The 19511-nt window shown below is 40.8% G+C and overlaps 1 protein-coding gene across 1 annotated transcript in view; it reads left to right on the top strand.

The window, feature by feature from the left end:
• Positions 1–212: 212 nt before the first annotated feature.
• LOC104469295 (afadin-like) overlaps positions 213–19511 on the top strand; it is a gene marked incomplete at its 5' end in the record, with an annotated part of 21297 nt that continues 1998 nt past the window's right edge. Inside the window, 10 exons of the mRNA XM_010083749.1 lie at positions 213–278; positions 433–506; positions 1032–1150; positions 2165–2359; positions 2622–2713; positions 3160–3348; positions 6627–7649; positions 9194–9229; positions 13214–13348; positions 14987–15281. Coding sequence (XP_010082051.1) covers positions 213–278; positions 433–506; positions 1032–1150; positions 2165–2359; positions 2622–2713; positions 3160–3348; positions 6627–7649; positions 9194–9229; positions 13214–13348; positions 14987–15281 — 2224 coding nt within the window. The remainder of the gene's footprint in view (positions 279–432; positions 507–1031; positions 1151–2164; positions 2360–2621; positions 2714–3159; positions 3349–6626; positions 7650–9193; positions 9230–13213; positions 13349–14986; positions 15282–19511) is intronic.

The following is a 19511-nucleotide window of genomic DNA, read 5'->3' as shown; positions in this document are numbered from 1 at the left end:
GCAGGCTCAATTGGCCTAATATTAAAATTTTCTTTTGACTTTAAATGAATGTAACTCTTCTCTGTATAATTGATTTTTTTTCCAGTTTGGGAATATATAAACAGTAACAAGACCTTAGAGGTTTACCCAGCCATGCAAAATCTGATTAACGCTTAGGGAATGCTCAAGAGATGAAATCTAAATGTAATAAATTCATGCCTCTTTCTCTGTAGGGTGCTGGTCAAGACAAACTTGGAATATATGTCAAGTCTGTTGTGAAGGGAGGTGCTGCGGATGTGGTTAGTACTGTTCTGAAATATCACAAGTTCCAAGTTAGATCCTTTGGAAATGCTTTGAAATCCTTGGCTTACTGGTATGTTGGAATAATTGTTTTAATTTAGACCATATTAGCATCAGGGTATGAATTTTCTTCTCTCTTGAATGTGTAACTAGGATGGTCGTCTGGCTGCAGGGGACCAGTTGCTCAGCGTGGATGGGCGAAGTTTGGTCGGCCTGTCCCAGGAAAGGTAGGAAATGCTCTCCTTGGGTGTCTTTACATGAAGAAAATGCTAGAGGAATACTTCACTGAAAAGGTCGGAAGCTCAGTTTTTTACATGTTAGCCTTTGTCTTCGCTTTTTGTAACAGCCTACGAATAACCTTAGTACTACGTTTAACTGTTCACGTAGTATTTTCTCTGTATGATACAGCTTATCTATACAGAAGAGACCGTATTACACATTTGGGCTTTAGTTTTGAGCAACCTTTATTTAGCTCTCATTTTAAATATTGTGGCTTCTGACCTTTAACTGAGAAACTGGAAATAGTACTTGCCTGTAGGTGTTGTCTATTGAATAAGTATATCTTCTAGTCATCATCTTCTATTTTTTTTCAAAGTGATTTTAAGTATTAACCAGAAAAAGAGTATTTTGTCAAAGAAAAGTTTACTAGAATAAACATGAGAAATCATGACATATAAACTGATAATAAGGAGAACCAAGTAATATAGTGCCTAATTTTATTTTTTTAAAGTTTGCTTTGTTTTTTATTGCAGGGCAGCAGAACTTATGACTAGGACAGGTTCTGTAGTAACACTAGAAGTAGCAAAACAAGGAGCAATTTACCATGGTCTGGCAACCCTGCTTAACCAGCCATCCCCAATGATGCAAAGAGGTAAAAATGCTAATAATATTTATGTCAATAAGAGCTTTGTAAGTCTTAGAACAGAGAAAATATAATAATTCACGATAGTTTTACAAATATTACCAACATATGAAATCAGAAAAGAAACATAACTGCACAGAAAAAAAGCATTTTCTTTCTTATCGGAAGTTCATCCGTTTTTAAATATTGTTTGAAATTATGCTAGTCTAATCATTAATAAATGCTTTGCATACGTACCTTTAAAAAATTTTATGATGCATTTAAACAGTTCTGTTTGAAGTAGTTGTTATTTTAATAAATGAAATATAATGAATACAAAGGGTGTTAAACTTCGATGGCTTTTTCATCCCTTTCCTGCTCTCCTGGTACCGGAATATGATTTCCTTGTAACCAGAGAGTACAATATAATTGTAGAGAATGAAATAGAAACAAAGCCTCTGGAATGTTTTGCCATTGAATTTTTCTTTTTTAAGTTAGAAATATTAAAACCTATCTTCCCGAGTTTGTGTCTCGGCTCATAAGAAGTTCTTGGATGTTTCTCCAGTGTTCTGTTTTATCAACCTACCTCAGTGAACTAACTCCAAAAGACATATTTCAGTCTTCTGTAAAATCATGTTGCAAAGGAAGTAACTTTGGAAAGAAAGACCTTTTCCTGCGTATAGGGTAGTACTAAAGTATAGGAAGGAATGGGTTAAAAGAATAAATCCTTATTAGCACAGTTTACAACACCACCCCAGATGCCATATGGCTCTGAGAGTCAGCAGGAGACTTTTCAGTAAAGCACGTTTGGCTTTTCCAAATACTGTGGTGCCCTTTCAAAGACTCTTTTGGAGCAACACAAATGAAAGGAATCCTGTAGAGTTGATACAAGAGTGGGATGGTGTATCTGAAGATTTTAAAGTTTAGCATTTGCTTTACTGGGAACTCACTTATAAATGCAAGGTAGCTTTAGTTTGAAAAAGAATGTGCTAGACAGTAGTTAATGTAAGTGAAAGGGGGAAAATCCATATCCAACTATTACAGTTTCTGACCGCCGTGGCTCAGGTAAACCCCGACCAAAGAGTGAAGGTTTTGAGCTGTACAATAACTCCACTCAAAATGGGTCACCCGAGAGCCCTCAGCTGCCGTGGACGGAGTACAGTGAACAAAAGAAACTGCCAGGGGATGACAGGTTAATGAAGAACAGAGCTGATCATCGCTCCAGTCCCAATGTAGCAAGTAAGTAAGATTATCCTTCATAGGGGTAGATGCCTCCTCCACTAGCGTTCGAGGCTGCTGAATTGAAAAAGGGGGTGATTGGTTTTTAAAATGGATTAAGCTTAAGATGCAAACATAGTAGTAACATTTGGAACAAGCCTCATGTTAGAAGTATTCAAAGGAAAACTCATGGTTACTTTGTGGATACTATCATTTTATGAAGTTTTGTACGTTATTATTATTATTAACAGTCATGGAAATGCCTACTTTAACTTTCCAACAGATCAGCCTCCAAGCCCCGGGGGAAAGAATGCTTATGCATCTGGAACTACCACCAAAATAACCTCCGTCTCTACTGGAAATCTTTGTACAGAGGTCAGAAATGGCAACTCAGATGCTGGCTATTAAACTTTCCTTAGCTCTCAATAGCGGCAGTGTGCTTGAGCCAAAGCAGTGTCTTTGTTAACTGTTTGAACGGGATGCTGGTGCCACTGACTGAGGGGGGGTTTGCTAATGGGAGTTACAGCTAATGAAAGATTGAGACAGCTTTTTGGGTGATTTTATTAAATTTGTTTCATGAAGTTGTCCTTGTGATTTCTTAGGTTGATGCAATATCGCGTATTTGTTTTCAGACCATAGAAACATGAGTCATAACCACAATTTCTGTTTGATACTGGACAACCTCTTTATCTCCTGCTCCAGATAAATAACGTTCTTTATGTGCAAAAGAAAACATTTGGAAAATGCATGTTTAGAATAATATTCCATACAGAACTTTGTGATGAGAAAATTCTGTCTTATGTTCTTCCTACTGTTTTCAGGAACAGACTCAGCCCCCACGACCTGAAGCTTATCCCATCCCAACACAGACCTATACTAGAGAATATTTCACATTCCCAGCTTCAAAGTCCCAGGATCGGATGGGTCCAGCTCAGAGTCAGTGGCCAAATTATGAAGAAAAACCACAGGTCCAGGCAGAAAGTAATCATTCAATCAATTCTACAATGCAGGTGAGAAAGTAATTTCTTTCAATATAAGGGGGGGGGGAAAAAAAAACCCCACACAGAAGGAAACTGCTTGCTTTCTGCTCCCAGACTGCTGGAGATCTTTTTGCAGAAGAGTCGAGTCTATGATCTCTGTGTTGTTGAAGAGGAGCTATATCACAGGGGATGGAACAACTGTACTTTTGCCAAGATTGGCTTGGGTTCAGAAACCCTGCTCTTTTTTTTTTTTTATGTTCCCCCCCCCTTTCCATAGAATTTGTGTTTTCAAGTTCAGCATACCTGTTAACTGGGATGTTTTCATCCCCTCTTACAGGTAATGGAGTGTAGATGGTAGTAGGGTTTGTCTTATAAAATGTTTTGTGGTTTACTGAAAAGCAAACTAAATCTTTCACCCCTCCAAGAAGGTTTACGTGGAAGAATCTCTTTGCCTGCTGGGTGCATTGTTTAAGTGACAAAGTGAAGTATTAAAAATGAAATAAAACAGTATTTGGAGACATATCCAAGGTCTTCACTGAAAGACATTCCCTTCTCACAGTTAAAAACATAATATTCAAGTTCCGTTTTTTCTGCTTGCCTTGATATTTCCCTGTTATTCAAATGCAGATGCTTCTTGACCTGAAATTAATTTCCCCCCCCCCCCCCAGCCCTATACCTTTATAAATTTAAAAACTAATGTTCTTCTGCTCTTTGTAAATGAAGACTTTACTCAAATCCATACAGGAAATTAAATCTAGAGCTAGTAAATCCAGTCACTGGATCATCTTTTTCTCTAATCCACCAGAGACTTAAAAATATAGAGAGAAAACTTTTTTTTTGCTATTTCTTAATTTGAGATAAAAGCAGAGCCTTACACCAGGCTCAGTGTGTTTTACTTTGGAAAAAGCAGCGTCATCTCGGTTGTCTTGAGATTGTATCACAGAAGTGAAGCAGGGATTGATTAGTGATTACTCACACACGTATCATCAAGTGAATTCAGTGAAAAGTCAATTTGATAAAAACTTAGTGCAATTTTATTTTTTTTCTTCAGTATTACAGATATCAAATCCTATTTATTTCAGCTGTAAAGAAAATAGATGTTATACCCAAAGTAGGATGGTAATTTTGAAGGAGAACTAAGTTAGATGACTGCAGCAAATTGCTATGGAAATATTTTGCTGAATTTCTGTGCTTCACTCCTTCACGTTTTCTAATTTCATCTCAACTAATCTTAGAATCACAGAATCATTAAGGTTGGAAAAGACCTCCAGGATCATCAAGTCCAACCGTCAACCCAACACCACCCAACCCACTAACCCATGTCCCTGAGCACCACATCTACACGTTTCTTGAACCCCTCCAGGGATGGTGACTCCACCACTGCCCTGGGCAGCCTGTTCCAATGCCTCATCACTCTTTCAGTGAAGAAATTTTTTCTAATATCCAGCCTAAACCTCCCCTGGTGCAACTTGAGGCCGTTTCCTCTTGTCCCATCACTTGTTCCTTTAGAGCAGAGCCCAGCACCCCCCTCCCTGCACCCTCCTTTCAGGCAGCTGTAGAGAGTGATGAGGTCTCCTCTCAGCCTCCTCTTCTCCAGACTGAACCCCCCCAGCTCCCTCAGCCGCTCCTCGTCAGCCCTGTGCTCCAGACCCTTCCCCAGCTCCGTTGCCCTTCTCTGGACCTGCTCCAGCCCCTCAATGTCCTTCTTGTGGTGAGGGGCCCAACACTGACCCCAGGATTCAAGGTGCGGCCTCACCAGTGCCGAGTCCAGGGCACAATCTCAGCTGCATAGTTCATGTCTGGGCTCTGTGATGAGGCAGGGAGAGGCTCATCTCTCCGGAGAATGGTTCCTACCCACTTGTCTTAACGGGATGAATTGCTGCCTGGACACGCATCTCTCCCCTGCTTTGAGACAAGCTGAAGTGAGTAGCTTAGACGAGGCGGTTAAAACTGGTGAGATGAACTCTGGCTGTTAAAGTTGGTGACAGATACAGAACTGGAGCTCTGGTCTGAAGGCTGAATGGAGTGCAAAAAAGCATTTTCATAAACCAAACAGCTGGAACCTTTAGCTCCCAAGCATTGAAAGTGTACACAGTTTTTTTTTCCCCACCATTCAATAGTTCTTTTAAGTTGAAAATTGGAGGAAAATAGACTTTTAGAAAAAACTTGAAAATCATCCTTTCAATCTTTACAGTGAGAACTGGGCTTGTAAAAAAAAAAAAAAAGGAAAAAAAAGCTGCCATAGGCATAGACAGATGTGAAATGTCTGTTTTCTGTTCCGAGGGCATAAGCAAACTGTTAGGCTAGGTGCATCTTTACAGCAAATCTAACACAAATAGCTGTGTGTTCAGCTCTGCTGGACTAATAGAGCATAAAAAATACACTTGTTCATCTCAAAGGCGGCATTCTCTAGAGGTCATAGTTAAGGTCATTGATGGAGGAAAAAGAAAAAGAGTTGGCTTTGTTAGTCTTCTCTCAGTTGTTGATAATTGGTACAGGATGCGTTCAGTGCTTAGGAGTTCCTAACACTGAAAGTAGGAATATTTGCTTCAAGAATAATCACTAAGTTTTGATAAGCCTCATTTATGGTTCAGTATTCCTTTCCAGGAGGTTGGACAGTGCAATGAGACCTGCATCTTGTCTTTAAAACAAACAAACAAAAAAAGGTGTCATGGTAGTGGATGCACTGAAAAAGAGGGAAAAGCCCAGACCAATCCACCCATGCCTTGGGAGCAGGTAGAATGAGAGCTGGCTGCCCAGATCACCCAGATCATTAACCTCCTGTTAATGGAGGAGGGTGGGCAGAGGCTCCCCTGTCTCTCCCTCAGCAGCCTTTCTGTTTGCCTTCCCAACAGGAAAAATGTTCAGCCAAGCCAGCTGAAGGCTGAATGGCAGAGCTGCTATGCCTGAGCTGCTCTTCTGAGCTGCCAGGACCCTCGTGCTCACACGAGGGGGAGGGAGACTCGCGGATAGTCCTGAGAAATTGTGCGATCTCAGGAGGTTTTCAGCTTCAACTCCATTTTGCATTCATCCTTCCTCCTGGTCAAGGTTTCCAGGCTTTTCAGAGGTTGCAAAGTCTTCCATCCCTCGAAAGAGTTAAAAAAAACGAGAAGAATATTTTATTGTTGTTTTTGGGAAACTTACTGGGCATGGAAATGCTGCAGTTCACTATCAGGAATTACCTTCAGCAATAGCAGTGCGGTTTCTGAGCCATTTTCAAATAATATAGATTGACTATGAAATCAAAATGTTAAAAAAATTCAATATAGACGGACTATGAAATACATATTTTGTTTAATTTTTTCCAGCGTGTGGCTCGTTCCCAGGAAGAACTGCGAGATAAAGCGTTCCAGCCAGAGAGGAATCGTTTGGAAGTTGTTATACGGAAGGATGTGGAGTACATTGATCGGAAGTCAGACGGTGATCAGTGGATGAATTCATCTGTGGATTCCAGCACGTCTAGCCAAGAACACCTGAACCATACATCCAAACCGGTCTCGCCTGGTTCTTGTTTAACTAAAAGTGGACCTGGCCGTTGGAAAACTCCAGCTACTACCCAGCCGACTCCAGTGGCCATTTCCCAGCCCATCAGAACAGATCTTCCCCCTCCACCCCCGCCTCCTCCGGTGCATTATGCAGCTGAATTTGATGAACTACAAATGGATTTGCCTCTGCCTCCCCCTCCTCCTCCAAATCAGGTAGGAGCACAAGCATCTTCCCAGGTAGCTGCTGCTGAGCGTAAAAAACGAGAAGAGCATCAGAGGTGGTATGAAAAGGAAAAGGCACGTTTGGAAGAAGAACGAGAAAGGAAACGTCGTGAGCAGGAGAGAAAACTGGGCCAAATGCGTTCTCAGCCGCTAATTCCTGCTCAGCCTGTGGTTCCCCCTGTTTCCCTTCAACAAGTGAAATCAGAAAAACCTTCAACTTTGCAGAGGTCTCAAGAAACAGTCATTCGAGAGTTGCAGCCCCAGCAGCAGCCTCGGACTATTGAGCGGAGAGATCTGCAGTATATTACTATCAGCAAGGAAGAACTGTCCTCTAGTGACAGCCTCTCTCCAGATCCCTGGAAACGGGATGCTAAGGAGAAACTGGAAAAGCAGCAACAGATGCACATTGTGGACATGTTGAGTAAAGAGATTCAGGAACTTCAGAACAAACCGGATCGTACAGCGGAAGAAAATGACCGCCTCCGCAAACTCATGCTTGAGTGGCAGTTCCAAAAGCGACTTCAGGAATCGAAGCAAAAGGATGAAGATGATGATGAAGAGGAGGATGATGATGTGGATACTATGCTCATCATGCAGCGACTGGAGGCAGAAAGAAGAGCAAGGGTAAAAGAGGATAATCCTTTCTAGACAAAAGTATTGTAAATTTATATCTTGGTGGTTTCTCTGACTTTCTCTGAGTATTTTGATGTTCTTTTATAGGGTTAAAGGAGGATGAAGTTTTCTTAAATAGCTTGAATTTTAAATTTGCTATCTTACAGCGGCTTCACCAGTTAAGTGATGTATTATGGAAGTATCATAGCTACCTGTTACAGAATCCAAGCTGGGGGCATAAGGTAGCTGCTGCCTCTGCCTTTCCCACCCCCTCAGCAATGACCCCACCAGTGCTGGGGGGAAGCATTAGGCTGAGCCGTGTGGTTTGGGCTGTTGTACCAACGAATACACCCTGTCTAGGGCTCCAGCTCATAGATACCTGGATTTCGCTTGGTGTCGAGTTTAATCAGAGTCTGGCAAGGTTTGCTTGCCTTTGCTTCAGTACTGCGAAAGCTTGTCATATATAACAGAACTGAATAGTATGGTGAAGTTTTTATCACTCTGCTGGTGGCTGTTGTCTCTCAGAACCTGTTAAATCTGTTGTTACTGGGATACAATTTTGATAGGAAAATTTGGTTTTCTTTTCTGAATAATAGCACAGATAGCAAAGTTTTACATCCCAATAGCTATGCTTTGACAGGCTTAAAAACTAGCTCTGAAATAAGCTGAGTGTCTTCTGTTTGCTTACCTTGAAAAATTGACTTAATTCTGTGATAAGCATTTTTTAATTCTTGAGAAATGTTTGCACGTCCTTATTTTGCCATTCAGAAGTAGCTATCGGCTGGAGTACTGTTTGAGTTGAGGATTGTTTGGCAGCTTGATTTCCTGAGCTTCCTCTTCTCGTATTCACTGCAGTCTTCGTTGCTTTCCTTTTTTTCTTGTGGCTAACTCTGTTACTGTGTAAAACAAGAGATACCTCCAACTTGGAAACTGAAGAAAGGAAAAGCTAAATAGATCTTTGGCAAACAGGTTGCCTTAAAGCCCAGCATGGCTAACATGGCATTTGTAGCACATAGGCAGTTACCTATGGGCATTAAAAAAAAAAAAAAATCCATGTAAACCTGCCATTTTAACAAGCGGTGTCGTTAAAATTTTACTGTAGCGAGGCTAAAAAAGCCATGTGTCATTAATAGAAAGCCAGTTGTATTGCATAATGTTATATCCGTCTCTCTGCACGTGCTGGATTTAAAATACTATTTGTGCATCAAGTTCTTAAAGCATTTTGGAACATTTTGAAACTAAAAAAATAACAGTTGCCTTGAACTGCTGTTTGCATTTCGGTTACATTTCACTGTCTGTACTACTGGAGATGCAGTAAGTAGCATCTCTGGAGAAATACGGGGGGTTTTGAATGAGTCAAACTGATTCTGATAAAAATTTGGGATTATTTGATTGTTTTCATTTCTGTGTTTCAGGATGATGTCAATTCAGTTCCTCATTCTAAAGCAGCTGACTTAAGAAATAAAAGAAAATGCTTTTGAAGTAGCACAAGTCTAACCTACCTTTATTTTCACTGTGCATCTTTCTTTTTTTCCCCCCTTTCTTACTACCTGCAGCAGACTGCTGTGCCAGCAATCTCTGTTCTAGATTTGGTATGTTTGTTTCTTTCTCTTCAATATCTCTATCCCATTTCAATTTCTGATATGATTCATAACCACCCTGTGTGCTTTGGATGATGATTTGGCATCTTTGGGTGTTCAGAAATCATAGTGATGCGGTCAGTTACCTGTAAGCATGCATTTGAATGTTTCCAGATGTGGTGACTCCTTTCCCTGTGTTTCCAGATGTTGTGTTCTGCTTTCAGAACTGTGTAGTTGATGTTTGGTGCAATGGTGTTTATAAAATCTTACTAAGCACTTGGAGTGAACAAGCTGCGAGGTAAGATTTTCTCCCTTCCCTTCCCCACCCTGCAGGTTTTAGAAGAGCCCTAGCAACACCATTCCTTTCCAATTTGAAGGGAAATTGTCCTGAGACCCTAATAATGCAGCAGACTGTTCAGCACGTGCTGAAGTCCTGTTGTTTACAGGTGTTCCGCTTTCCTCATTCAAGTACAAATGGATTGTGAACTCAGAAATTACTTCTGAACTCGTATTTCCAAGTAGGTCACGTAAACATGCAGTTAGTAAGTTAGCATAGAATTTCAGTTTCCGTGAGTTCATACCATTCTCGTGCATCTAAAACACGACAGGCTTTCAAACTGCAGCACTAATTGCTGTGACCCCGACTAATTCTGTGGTTCATTGGAAACGGGTGCATGGAAAAAAAGTTCTGTAGTCTTCCAGAGAAGAAATAAGCATGTTTCTGTATCATTGTATACCACTTTGGAAGAAGAGTGATGCTTGCAAGTTCTCTTAATATAATTAATATAATTTGTATAATTAATTAGTATAATTAATTTGTACTGCTGGAAAAAACTGTAAACGTGACTGTTAAAAATAGAAAATTGGCTATTCAGCACTGCTTTATTTTTTTCAAAAGTCATCTTTTAAAACGCATACTTCAGAGAACGGAGCCTGAGGTGTTTGGGTTTGTATCCGGGTGGTGCATTAGTGTTAAGCAGTGACAGCAGGGAAGGGGGAAGCGTGGCAGCGTTCTGAATTAAGGCACAAGCCAGGAGTCAGACATTTTTCAGACTTGGTATCTATCAATATTTTTTTCTTATTACTACTCCTGTATTTTTTTTGCTTAAGCCTTGGTCCCTGGAGCTGTGACTGGATAGATAAAGTACTTTGCCAAGCAGGTTGTAAACCTGTGGGTCTTTCTGCGACAGGAGGTTGTGAAGGCTAGAAGCAACAGCCAGGCTCCTGTGCAGCTCTTCTTGCCATGGTCAGAGACAGAATTCTGAATCAGTCGAGGATTTATAATGTTCATAAATTTAGCTTGAAAAAAAAGAAAGCAAGCTAGTTCTGAAATAGATGATGTTGAATGCTATACCCATCAAATGCCTCCTTTTCCCTGTTTTCCTCATTTTCATACTGTTGATGTGACGTTCTGGGCATAGTTGCATCTATCCTGTACCCCTTCATGTACCCAAGAAATTCCTTTGTAGTTTCTAAAGGGGAAAAAAAAATACACTTGAGAATGCTCCATGCTTTTTTCTGTATGTCTAATGTGAGCATTGGTGATAGCTGTTCTAATTAAAAGACTGGAGAAAGGTGCTGAATAGTTAATGCATTAATTGCTAACTTGGCTAGTGTTTGTCTTTGGGTTTTTTTTTTTAATTCCCTGAGCCATTAAATTCCCAGATCTGACCCAGCTTTAGTTGTCATAAATAAATAGGTAAAAAAAATTAAAGTTCTTCTGGAACTTCTGTTAAAGCATTCGAAGCAGTGCTTGGAGAAATGAATTTTGTCTGGAATCTGAGACTTCCTGGGTACAGGTACTTCCCTGCAAGTACAGAAAATCCCATGAAAACGTGACTTTTAAACAAGAGGAAAAACGAACTGGGATAGAGAAGTGCTGAATCCAAATATTCAACCTGGGAATCTAATCACTGCCTCTTCCTAGAAATGGGCTGGGAAGCTGACTTTCCTTAGCGTCTTGACAAATCAGGGAGTGGGGTCGGAGCTGGGTGCTGGTGTCCACGCTCCCAAACACAAATGCCTTCAGGCGCTCCCTGCCGCGGGCTGGCAATGCTCCCAAGTCACTCATCATAAAGAAATGTCACTCTGGAGTCGCTGGCTCTGTTCCCGCTTGTGCCTTACAGTTTTTGGCCTTTTTCCTGGGTATTATGTGTAGAACAGCCCCTGACCTGGATACCAATTTAGTTGGAAATATTTCCTTGTTTAAGTGGATTTGAATAGGAGTGTTTGCTACTAAGCAAAAAGGCATCCATGCTGTCACCTGGGATCAGGAACTGCCACCTTCAGTTTCTCTCTAAACGTGGCTGGGACAGACTCACGTTTTCCTGTATTTTTTCACTGTGCAGTGTTGCCTTTTTCTTCTTTTTTTTTTTTAAGAGGAAATTACTTCTCTGCTATAAACTCTTCTGAATTACTATCTGTCTTTCTTTTTGACAGCAATATTATCTCCTTTGCTAAAATAACGGGTTTTTTTTAATAACCAAGACCAAAAAAGGTCTTAATCCAAGCAGGGAGTAGTTTAACGACTTTATTCCCCGCTCTCCTTTATATCCTGAGCTTGATCTCTATCTTTACATAATTTTCAGTTATGAATTATGAAAGTTTTAGTCCTAAATAAGGGGAAATAAATGAAATTAACTAATTAAATGAACTAAATGAAATTAATTTTGGTTTTTAGCTTTCATGCTCAAAAAAATGATGGTTCACTTCAAATGAGATGTGTTTTCACTTCAGTTAGTGTGTATAGCTGCTTGAAGGTGTAAGAGGCAAATGTTTTTGAAATTACCTGTTGTACAAAGTCATAAGATACTCATAACACAAATCTGATATGATTGGGGAGGGGGGGGGAATAATGACCAGAAAATCAGTTAGGAAGAAAAATTCATTTTCAGAATTGATTGGAAAATTGATTAGAAAACCTAATTTGCTTTAAAGTATGTTTCCTGTTAATTGGGGGGGGGGGGGGGGAAGATAGCTACATGAGGATTGTCCTCACAAAGTCTATTAAAACCCAATTTCTGTTACTCTGTATCATATTGCTTTGTGTATGAAGGGACCTTTCTCTCTGTAAATGAAACTGGATTGTAAAAACAAATCCAGGAGTGGAGAAGTATCCATGTTACACGCAGCTTACAGCAAGATATACCAATCGGAACAAAAGATTTGGGGTGGTGGGGGTCACTTTAGAGCATATGCTGCAGTAAGAAATAACCCAGCATGTAGCCCAGGTAGTTTCTCCTTGTGAATATTACTGTGCCAGTGAATATTCCTGTCCATCCTGAGCTGAGATAGCATTAGCTTTAGAGAATCAGGCGCCGTTTGGATTGTTGCTCAGTTTTCTTATCTACGCAGTGTTAATTGTAAGCATATATAAAATAATATTGTCTGTTGTTCATGTGAGCTGTCCTTTGCCTCGCTCTCTGTTTTCCAAAACGCATCCATTGCAGAGACAGCGGGATATTTTATTGATCTCCCGAGACTCTTTGCAGACTTGATGAATGAACCTGACTTTAAATGGATTGACCCTTTGACTAACGAGTCATGATTTTCTGGTGCTTAAATACTAATCCAAAATGAAAAACCAATTGGGTGCTGGAGCTGTGGACTGTTGGTTCCAAGTATTTCATTTCACTTTACCTGTGCCACTGGTTGCTGAAGCTGTCTGGAACATGAGTCACCCCAGTCTTCTGCTAGGGGTTCATACATGACTGCTAAAAACATCTCCCTGTGTGTTTTGTGCTTTTATGTATGTAGTTCTTTGCATCCCTTCTTTTTTTTTCTTTTCTGTTTTTTTTGTTTTGGTTTTTTTGGGGGGGATTTTAGGGAAACCATTGTACCAAAGCATACTCTTAACAGCTGGAAATTATATTGATTTCTCTGTAGTGTAGCATTTTCTACTGAATTAGTTATTTTTAGATGCATATACTTGGGTTACTTTTTTTTGACCCATCTCATCTATGAATGACAAAAAAACTAAAGATGTGTCTCTGTTAGTTACAGGATGAAGAACGCAGACGGCAGCAACAGTTGGAAGAAATGCGCAAACGAGAAGCAGAAGACAGGGCCAGGCAGGAAGAAGAGCGCCGACAGCAAGAGGAGGAGCGGACCAGAAGAGAGGCTGAAGAAAAGGTTATGGTCTTCCGAGTGCTGCGGGGTTTCCTACAGGGCTCCTCTCCTCTTTAGCCTGGCCAGTAACAGCTCGGTGTTGGGTCAGCAGGGGTTAAACACACTCGCCCTAGTGATAGAGGTCATGGCCCAAGGCTTCAAGGGTTGGAAGGGACTTGAGAGATCATCCAGTGCCACCCCCTGCCATGGGCAGGGACACCTCCCACTAGCCCAGGTTGCCCAAAGCCTCATCCAGCCTGGCCTTGAACCCCTCCAGGGATGGGGCACCCACAGCTCCTCTGGGCACCCTGGGCCACTGCCTCACCATCATTTCAGCAAATAAGTCCCTGTGCAATCAAACAGCTGCTAAAAATTGAGGCTTCTAGGTTCCTTCAGAACTTTATACATGAATTTGAGAAGCTTTATTGTTCAAAACTGGAAGACAGAGCACCTCATCTGATTCTTAGCATGTTTGTTGAGACCCTCTTCTTCCTAGAGAAAGAACAGTTACTTTTGTTCAGATTGAAGACTTGCCTCTTAGTAACACTGACTTCAGAATGAAGAAAGAGGGCTAGCTTTTGATGTTGAGAGAAATTCCGTCTTGGAAGATCGAGCGAATTAAAAAAAAAAAAAAAAGGCCTTAGATATATGCACTTTGTTAATGAGTTTTGTTAGATTGTTTTCCATCTTTGTTAGACTGTTGTCCGTAAGCATTATGGGTTGGTGAGTAGAAGAAAGCTAAGCTGGGGGTGGTGATAGGTGAGAAGCGATGAAGGTGTACCTGGACACGTGGATTAAAAATAGAAAGGCTGGTTATTCAAAATGTATTCCCAGCAGAAGTTATACTATGCTTAGACCAAAGGGTTTTGTAACATACAGTTTCCATTTGTTATCAAACAAACTACTGAATAGACCCTTGTATTAATTTACAATGTGGCTTAGACAAGAGCTGAAGAGAATTCAATGCTGTTTAGTTTAAAAACAGTCAAAATCTTTTAAACTGGAAAAATACATAGCTGATATTTCATGGCCTTTTAAATGGTCAGTAGCCTCCTATGAATTCCATTAGCATGGGGGTTTTTCACTTTGTTTTTTTATCTTTATTTTTAAAAACAATTATTTGTCTGTTTTAGAAAAAGTTCTTTGTAATTTGATTTCTATATGAAAGTAGTTTTCCTGGTATTTATACAAGAAGCTTTGTTAGGTGTTATCTGTTCCAAGGCTCTGTTGATTAATTCACGTTGTATAAGCGTGCAGCAAAATTGCAAAGTTCCTTTTTGAAGGTGGTAGTTAACTTTGGTTATTTTCCTCTCCCACAGATTCTTTACAGCTTTAAAGCTGTAAATCTCCCCCAGATTCTTTACCCCTTATTAACTGTAGTTACATTTGGAGTAATAAACGCTGGAATTAGTTCACAGAGGCAGTGGTAAATCTGGAAATAACAGCAATGCTCTGTTACAGGACAACTGGTGTTTTTTTCATAGTGGTAAATATTCTTTGTATATTGAATTCTTATTGAATGGAATATTCTTATTGAATCCGTATAGACGCCCTGCTCATTGCCAGAAAGGGAGACAAAAAAAGATGTTTGTAGCTCAGTGATGGAAAACTTAAATCTCTCTGTCTTTCTGACCACTGTGTTTGTTTCCTCTGGACTTACAGAGGCGACAGGAAGAGGAATATTACAGTCGCTTAGAGGCTGAAAGGCGCAGGCAGCACGATGAAGCAGAACGGAGATTACTGGAACCTGACGAGCCTGGTCTGTACAGACCTCCGCTTCCACGGGAATATGAACTCCCATCCCCAACCCCTTCATCTAACGCTCCTCCTCCCCCACCTCAGCGAAACACCTCTTACCTCAAAACACAGGTCCTCTCCCCTGACACGATTTATACTGCCAAGTTTGTTGCATACAATGATGATGATGATGATGAGGAGGAGGATTCCAATCTAGCAGGTCAGGATAAGTACTCCAGCACAAGAAAATCTTATGGTGACTTTCCTCCTGCCACCCTTAAGCCACAGCAGCCCTCCCGCCAGCCTCGCCCAGTTTCAGATGGCCTCTTTCTTTCCAAGTCATTCCAGTCATCTCCAGTCAATGCCAACAGTACTACTGCCAAAAAAAGCCAGCCCCCGCCCCCACCAAACCAACCGAGTTTCAGCCATGCCAGCAGCTCTAAAGGTAGACACCATGAAATCAGTCGTCTCTACAGAACTATCCTCATGTTTTCAACTCTGGTGCTGTAAATTGAATCCCTTACTTTGTGATTTATTGCCCCCCCCCCCCCTTAATCAATCACTATTTTCACTGTGGTGATCTAACTTAAATCCTGATATTAATATGAATCCTCCAATTTTTAATCGCTTTGATTTCTCAAATTTCCTTGTAACTTACCCAGACTCTTCAAAAGCAAAAATTCCATCTTTCACACAACAAATCAGAAATTATATTAACTATTACTCAACCAATTCAAAGTACTGTTGGTTTTGGCTTTCACTCTGTATCTTTCAGTGATTTGTTTTGTATGACTGACCACTGGTTACTCAGGGCATCTGGAAGTGCACCTTTCTTGAACACAGGAAACCTTTTCTTACGGGCTTACGGACAGAGCTTATCTTCTGCTTTCGTTATTGGTACCAGGGTTCTCTCTTTTAATAGCGTGTGCAAATGGCTTTAAAAATGACCTTTGTAGACATAGTTCTTAAATGTACAAGCACCAAGAGACTAGTTAGTTTCATGGATTAGGCACCATTCCTGTACTTCTGATTTGTACTGTGCCGTTTTCTTGCATAAAGAGACAAAAATCGAAATTTCATCTTAGTGCTTTTTGACTTAATCCTCCCTTCCCCCTTCTGTATCTTTTTGTCTCCTCATCTTGTTTATTTTATAACTCCCAAGTGGGAAACCATAATGGAGTTTCATTTCAAGTAGAGCTCTAGGTGCCATAACCTCAGCACCGTATTTTATCTGCAGAACACTAGTTTAGCAATATTAATGAATTCAAAGCTACTTCAGAACAAAGTTCCATGCTGAATTTTTTTTACACCACTGCCCATGTAGATATCACTCTAATAAATTTGTAGTTTATTAATAAAAGATTCTGTCTTTAAATAGCAGCATCTACCAGCGCTTCCCCTACATTTGTTTTCTTCTGTATTCTTCTGAAGGGAATTCTTCCCTGGTGAGACCGCATCTGGAATATTGTGTCCAGTTCTGGGCCCCTCAGTTCCAGAGGGACAGAGAACTGCTGGAGAGAGTCCAGCGCAGAGCCACAAAGATGATTAAGGGAATGGAGCATCTCCCTGCTGAGGAAAGGCTGAGGGAGCTGGGTCTCTTTAGCCTGGAAAAGAGGAGACTGAGGGGTGACCTAATCAATGTTTATAAATATGTAAAGGGTGAGTGTCAGGAGGATGGAGCCAGGCTCTTCTCTGTGACATCTAGTGACAGGACAAGGGGCAATGGGTTCAAGCTGGAACATAGGAGGTTCCACTGGAATATAAGAAAAAACTTCTTCCCGGTGAGGGTGACAGAGCACTGGAACAGGCTGCCCAGAGAGGGTGTGGAGTCTCCTTCTCTGGAGACATTCAAAGCCCGCCCGGATGCGTTCCTGTGTGATCTGATCTGGGTGTTCCTGCTCCGGCAGGGGGATTGGACTAGATGATCTTTTGAGGTCCCTTCCAATCTCTAACATTCTGTGATTCTGTGACTGGTGGCCATGAAATTCCCTTAGTTCATTCTTTACTTGTGATGGAAGTCAACAAATGCTTGACAACCAACTCCAGCCCATCAAATCATCCTTCTAGAATGCAAAACGTAGCAACTCACCTGAGATGGCAAGGGAAAGTGTTTCTGCTGGAACTTGTTTACTGGATCCAAGTCTCATGACAAATGTGGAAGCGTACAATATGGTATACCCCTGATCACCTTTTTGGCCACCTAACAAATGACAAAAATCACTTAATTTCTTTAATCAGAGGTGTGCTGTGCCCTGGTCATATGGAGAATGCAAGACTCAGAATAGGTTCCATCTGTCAGAAACACTTCTAATCCAGCTCCAGGAGTGTATGAATCTGATTTGGGATACGAGTGAGGCCATGCAGGTACATGATACTCCGAGCTTCGTGCCTTCATCTTTCTCAGTTAAGGCTCAAGTCGTCATTTTCCAGCAAGGCATCCTTTCCTTTGCAGGTTAAATTAGCTTCTGCTGCAGCTGGACTGCTTCCGGTGCCAAAGAGAAGCTCTGCACAGCGTTGTGTAGTTTCAGTATTGCTGAAGGGGCAGTAGTTCAGCTCAGTTAGAATTACTGTCCATTCAGTTGATGCTTAGGAGTTTCAGTGGCTGGGGTCAGTACAGCACCCAAGTCGCATAAAAAGTATCCGCACTGATACTCAATTAAAGAAAAAAAAAAAAAAAAGCCGTTTATTTACCCTGGTGTCGCCTGTGAGATCTTGTGATGTAGTAGTCCCTATGGATCTTGCAGCCTGGTCTGTCACTCCTGTCTGGCTCTGTCATAGGTTCCAAATCTTGAAGGTGAGGGAAGGTTTTAGCTTTTCTGTGTGTTTTCATTAGCCTGGAGTACAAGCAGACGCACTGCTGCGTGCTACCATTACAGAGCACGGAATTCCGTCGTGCCTGCCTCCCGTGCACGTGAGCCCGCTGAGAGACCCACAGCCAGTGATCCTAAATCACAGGGTTGTACCAGAAGGACTCTAGCTTTTGAGCACCTTGTACACAAAGAATTAATGAGTTAAAATAAGATTAAAGACAGGAAATATGCAGAAAAGATTCTTTTTAAACACTATGACTGTGTGGTCAGGTTGCTCTTAGGAATATTATTAAAGAGGAGGCTTCTGACAATAAACTCTTGTACTGTATGTCTGTACTGAATTCTTGATGTTTCAAAGGACTTTGAAACTGACTATAATAGAGCATAAAATGTGCCTTCCATGACAACGTGTAGGCTTCCAAAGGCTTATGGGGCACTCTGAAGGTTGTACATGTAACGAATCAAGTAATTCTGGAACCATTGGTCACTAGTTGTCACCACCACTCTTCCTGCCTCCCATCATCCACAACCCAGAATGCCATTTCACATGTCATTGCATATCCCAATCCTGCTTTCTTTTCATTTTAATGGAAAAAAAATGAGTCTCTGGAAAGTGGAACGTTCAGTGATATTTTTGTGTGTGCGCACGTTTGTTTTTCCTGGAAAACAATCAGGACAATCTACAAAGAATTGGTTAGGGTTTTGATAACAATGAAGGAATATTGTAGAATGATGCTTCGCCTTTAATAACCTAATTCATAAAACCATACGACTAATTCTGAATACTCTTATTTCATAATTTTTAAAATAGCCATGAGAACAGGTTAACTTCACCTGATTGCTCAAGCTTCTATGAAGACTGCCTGCGTAACGTACAAAGCCGTTTGCACAAAATGCAGAATTCACTGTGCAGTTGACCATCTCCCATCTCGCTGACTCTGTGACATTCCTGTCCTTTACAGCTCTTCTCTGTTCTGAACGTTAACTCTAGTAAACCACGCTTCTGCCAATTTTGCTCTCGAACCTTCTTCCACTGGGTCTGCCAGCTAACCGAGAAAAAAGCCAACACCCAAATCAAAGCTAAAGCAGGTTGAAGGGGGGAGGATTGAGACTTCCAGACTTTTCCAAGTAGGGAAGGAAATACTTGTATGCTTTGAAAGGAAAAAAAAATCTTTATATGCCTGGCATACCTAGTATGATTTGGTCTGCTACAAATTTTTGGTGGAAAAAGTTTAGCTTCCAACACACTTGCTAAATTGTCTTGTGTGTTCCAGCCTCATATTGAATATTTATGAGAAGTTACATACGCCAGTGGAAGAAGCAAACATTTCCTTCTGTACCAAAGAAGGTTCACAAGACATAACACGTACAATATTGAGACCAGAACTGTCTGAAGACAAATCTTGAGTATTGTGCTAACACTTATTTTTACTCTTTTCCTGACAGTTATTAAGCGAATATGGATTAAATTATTGAATTTTTTGATTGGAAAAAAAAAAGGTTTTGTCTTGTGGCCTTTAGAAAGAATGAATATAATGTGTAAAACCTGTGTGTTGTATCAACTTAAACTAAAGGTGCAGTGCTGCAAGATAACTTGCTTGAAATTTAAAGGGGGGGGGGGGGGGGGGATGTGCTTAATA

Source organism: Pterocles gutturalis, unplaced genomic scaffold, assembly GCF_000699245.1.
Source record: "Pterocles gutturalis isolate BGI_N339 unplaced genomic scaffold, ASM69924v1 scaffold7225, whole genome shotgun sequence".
Classification (NCBI taxonomy): Eukaryota; Metazoa; Chordata; class Aves; order Pterocliformes; family Pteroclidae; genus Pterocles; species Pterocles gutturalis.
The sequence above is the reverse complement of the archived record's forward strand: the minus strand, read 5'-3'. Positions and strand labels throughout refer to the sequence as shown.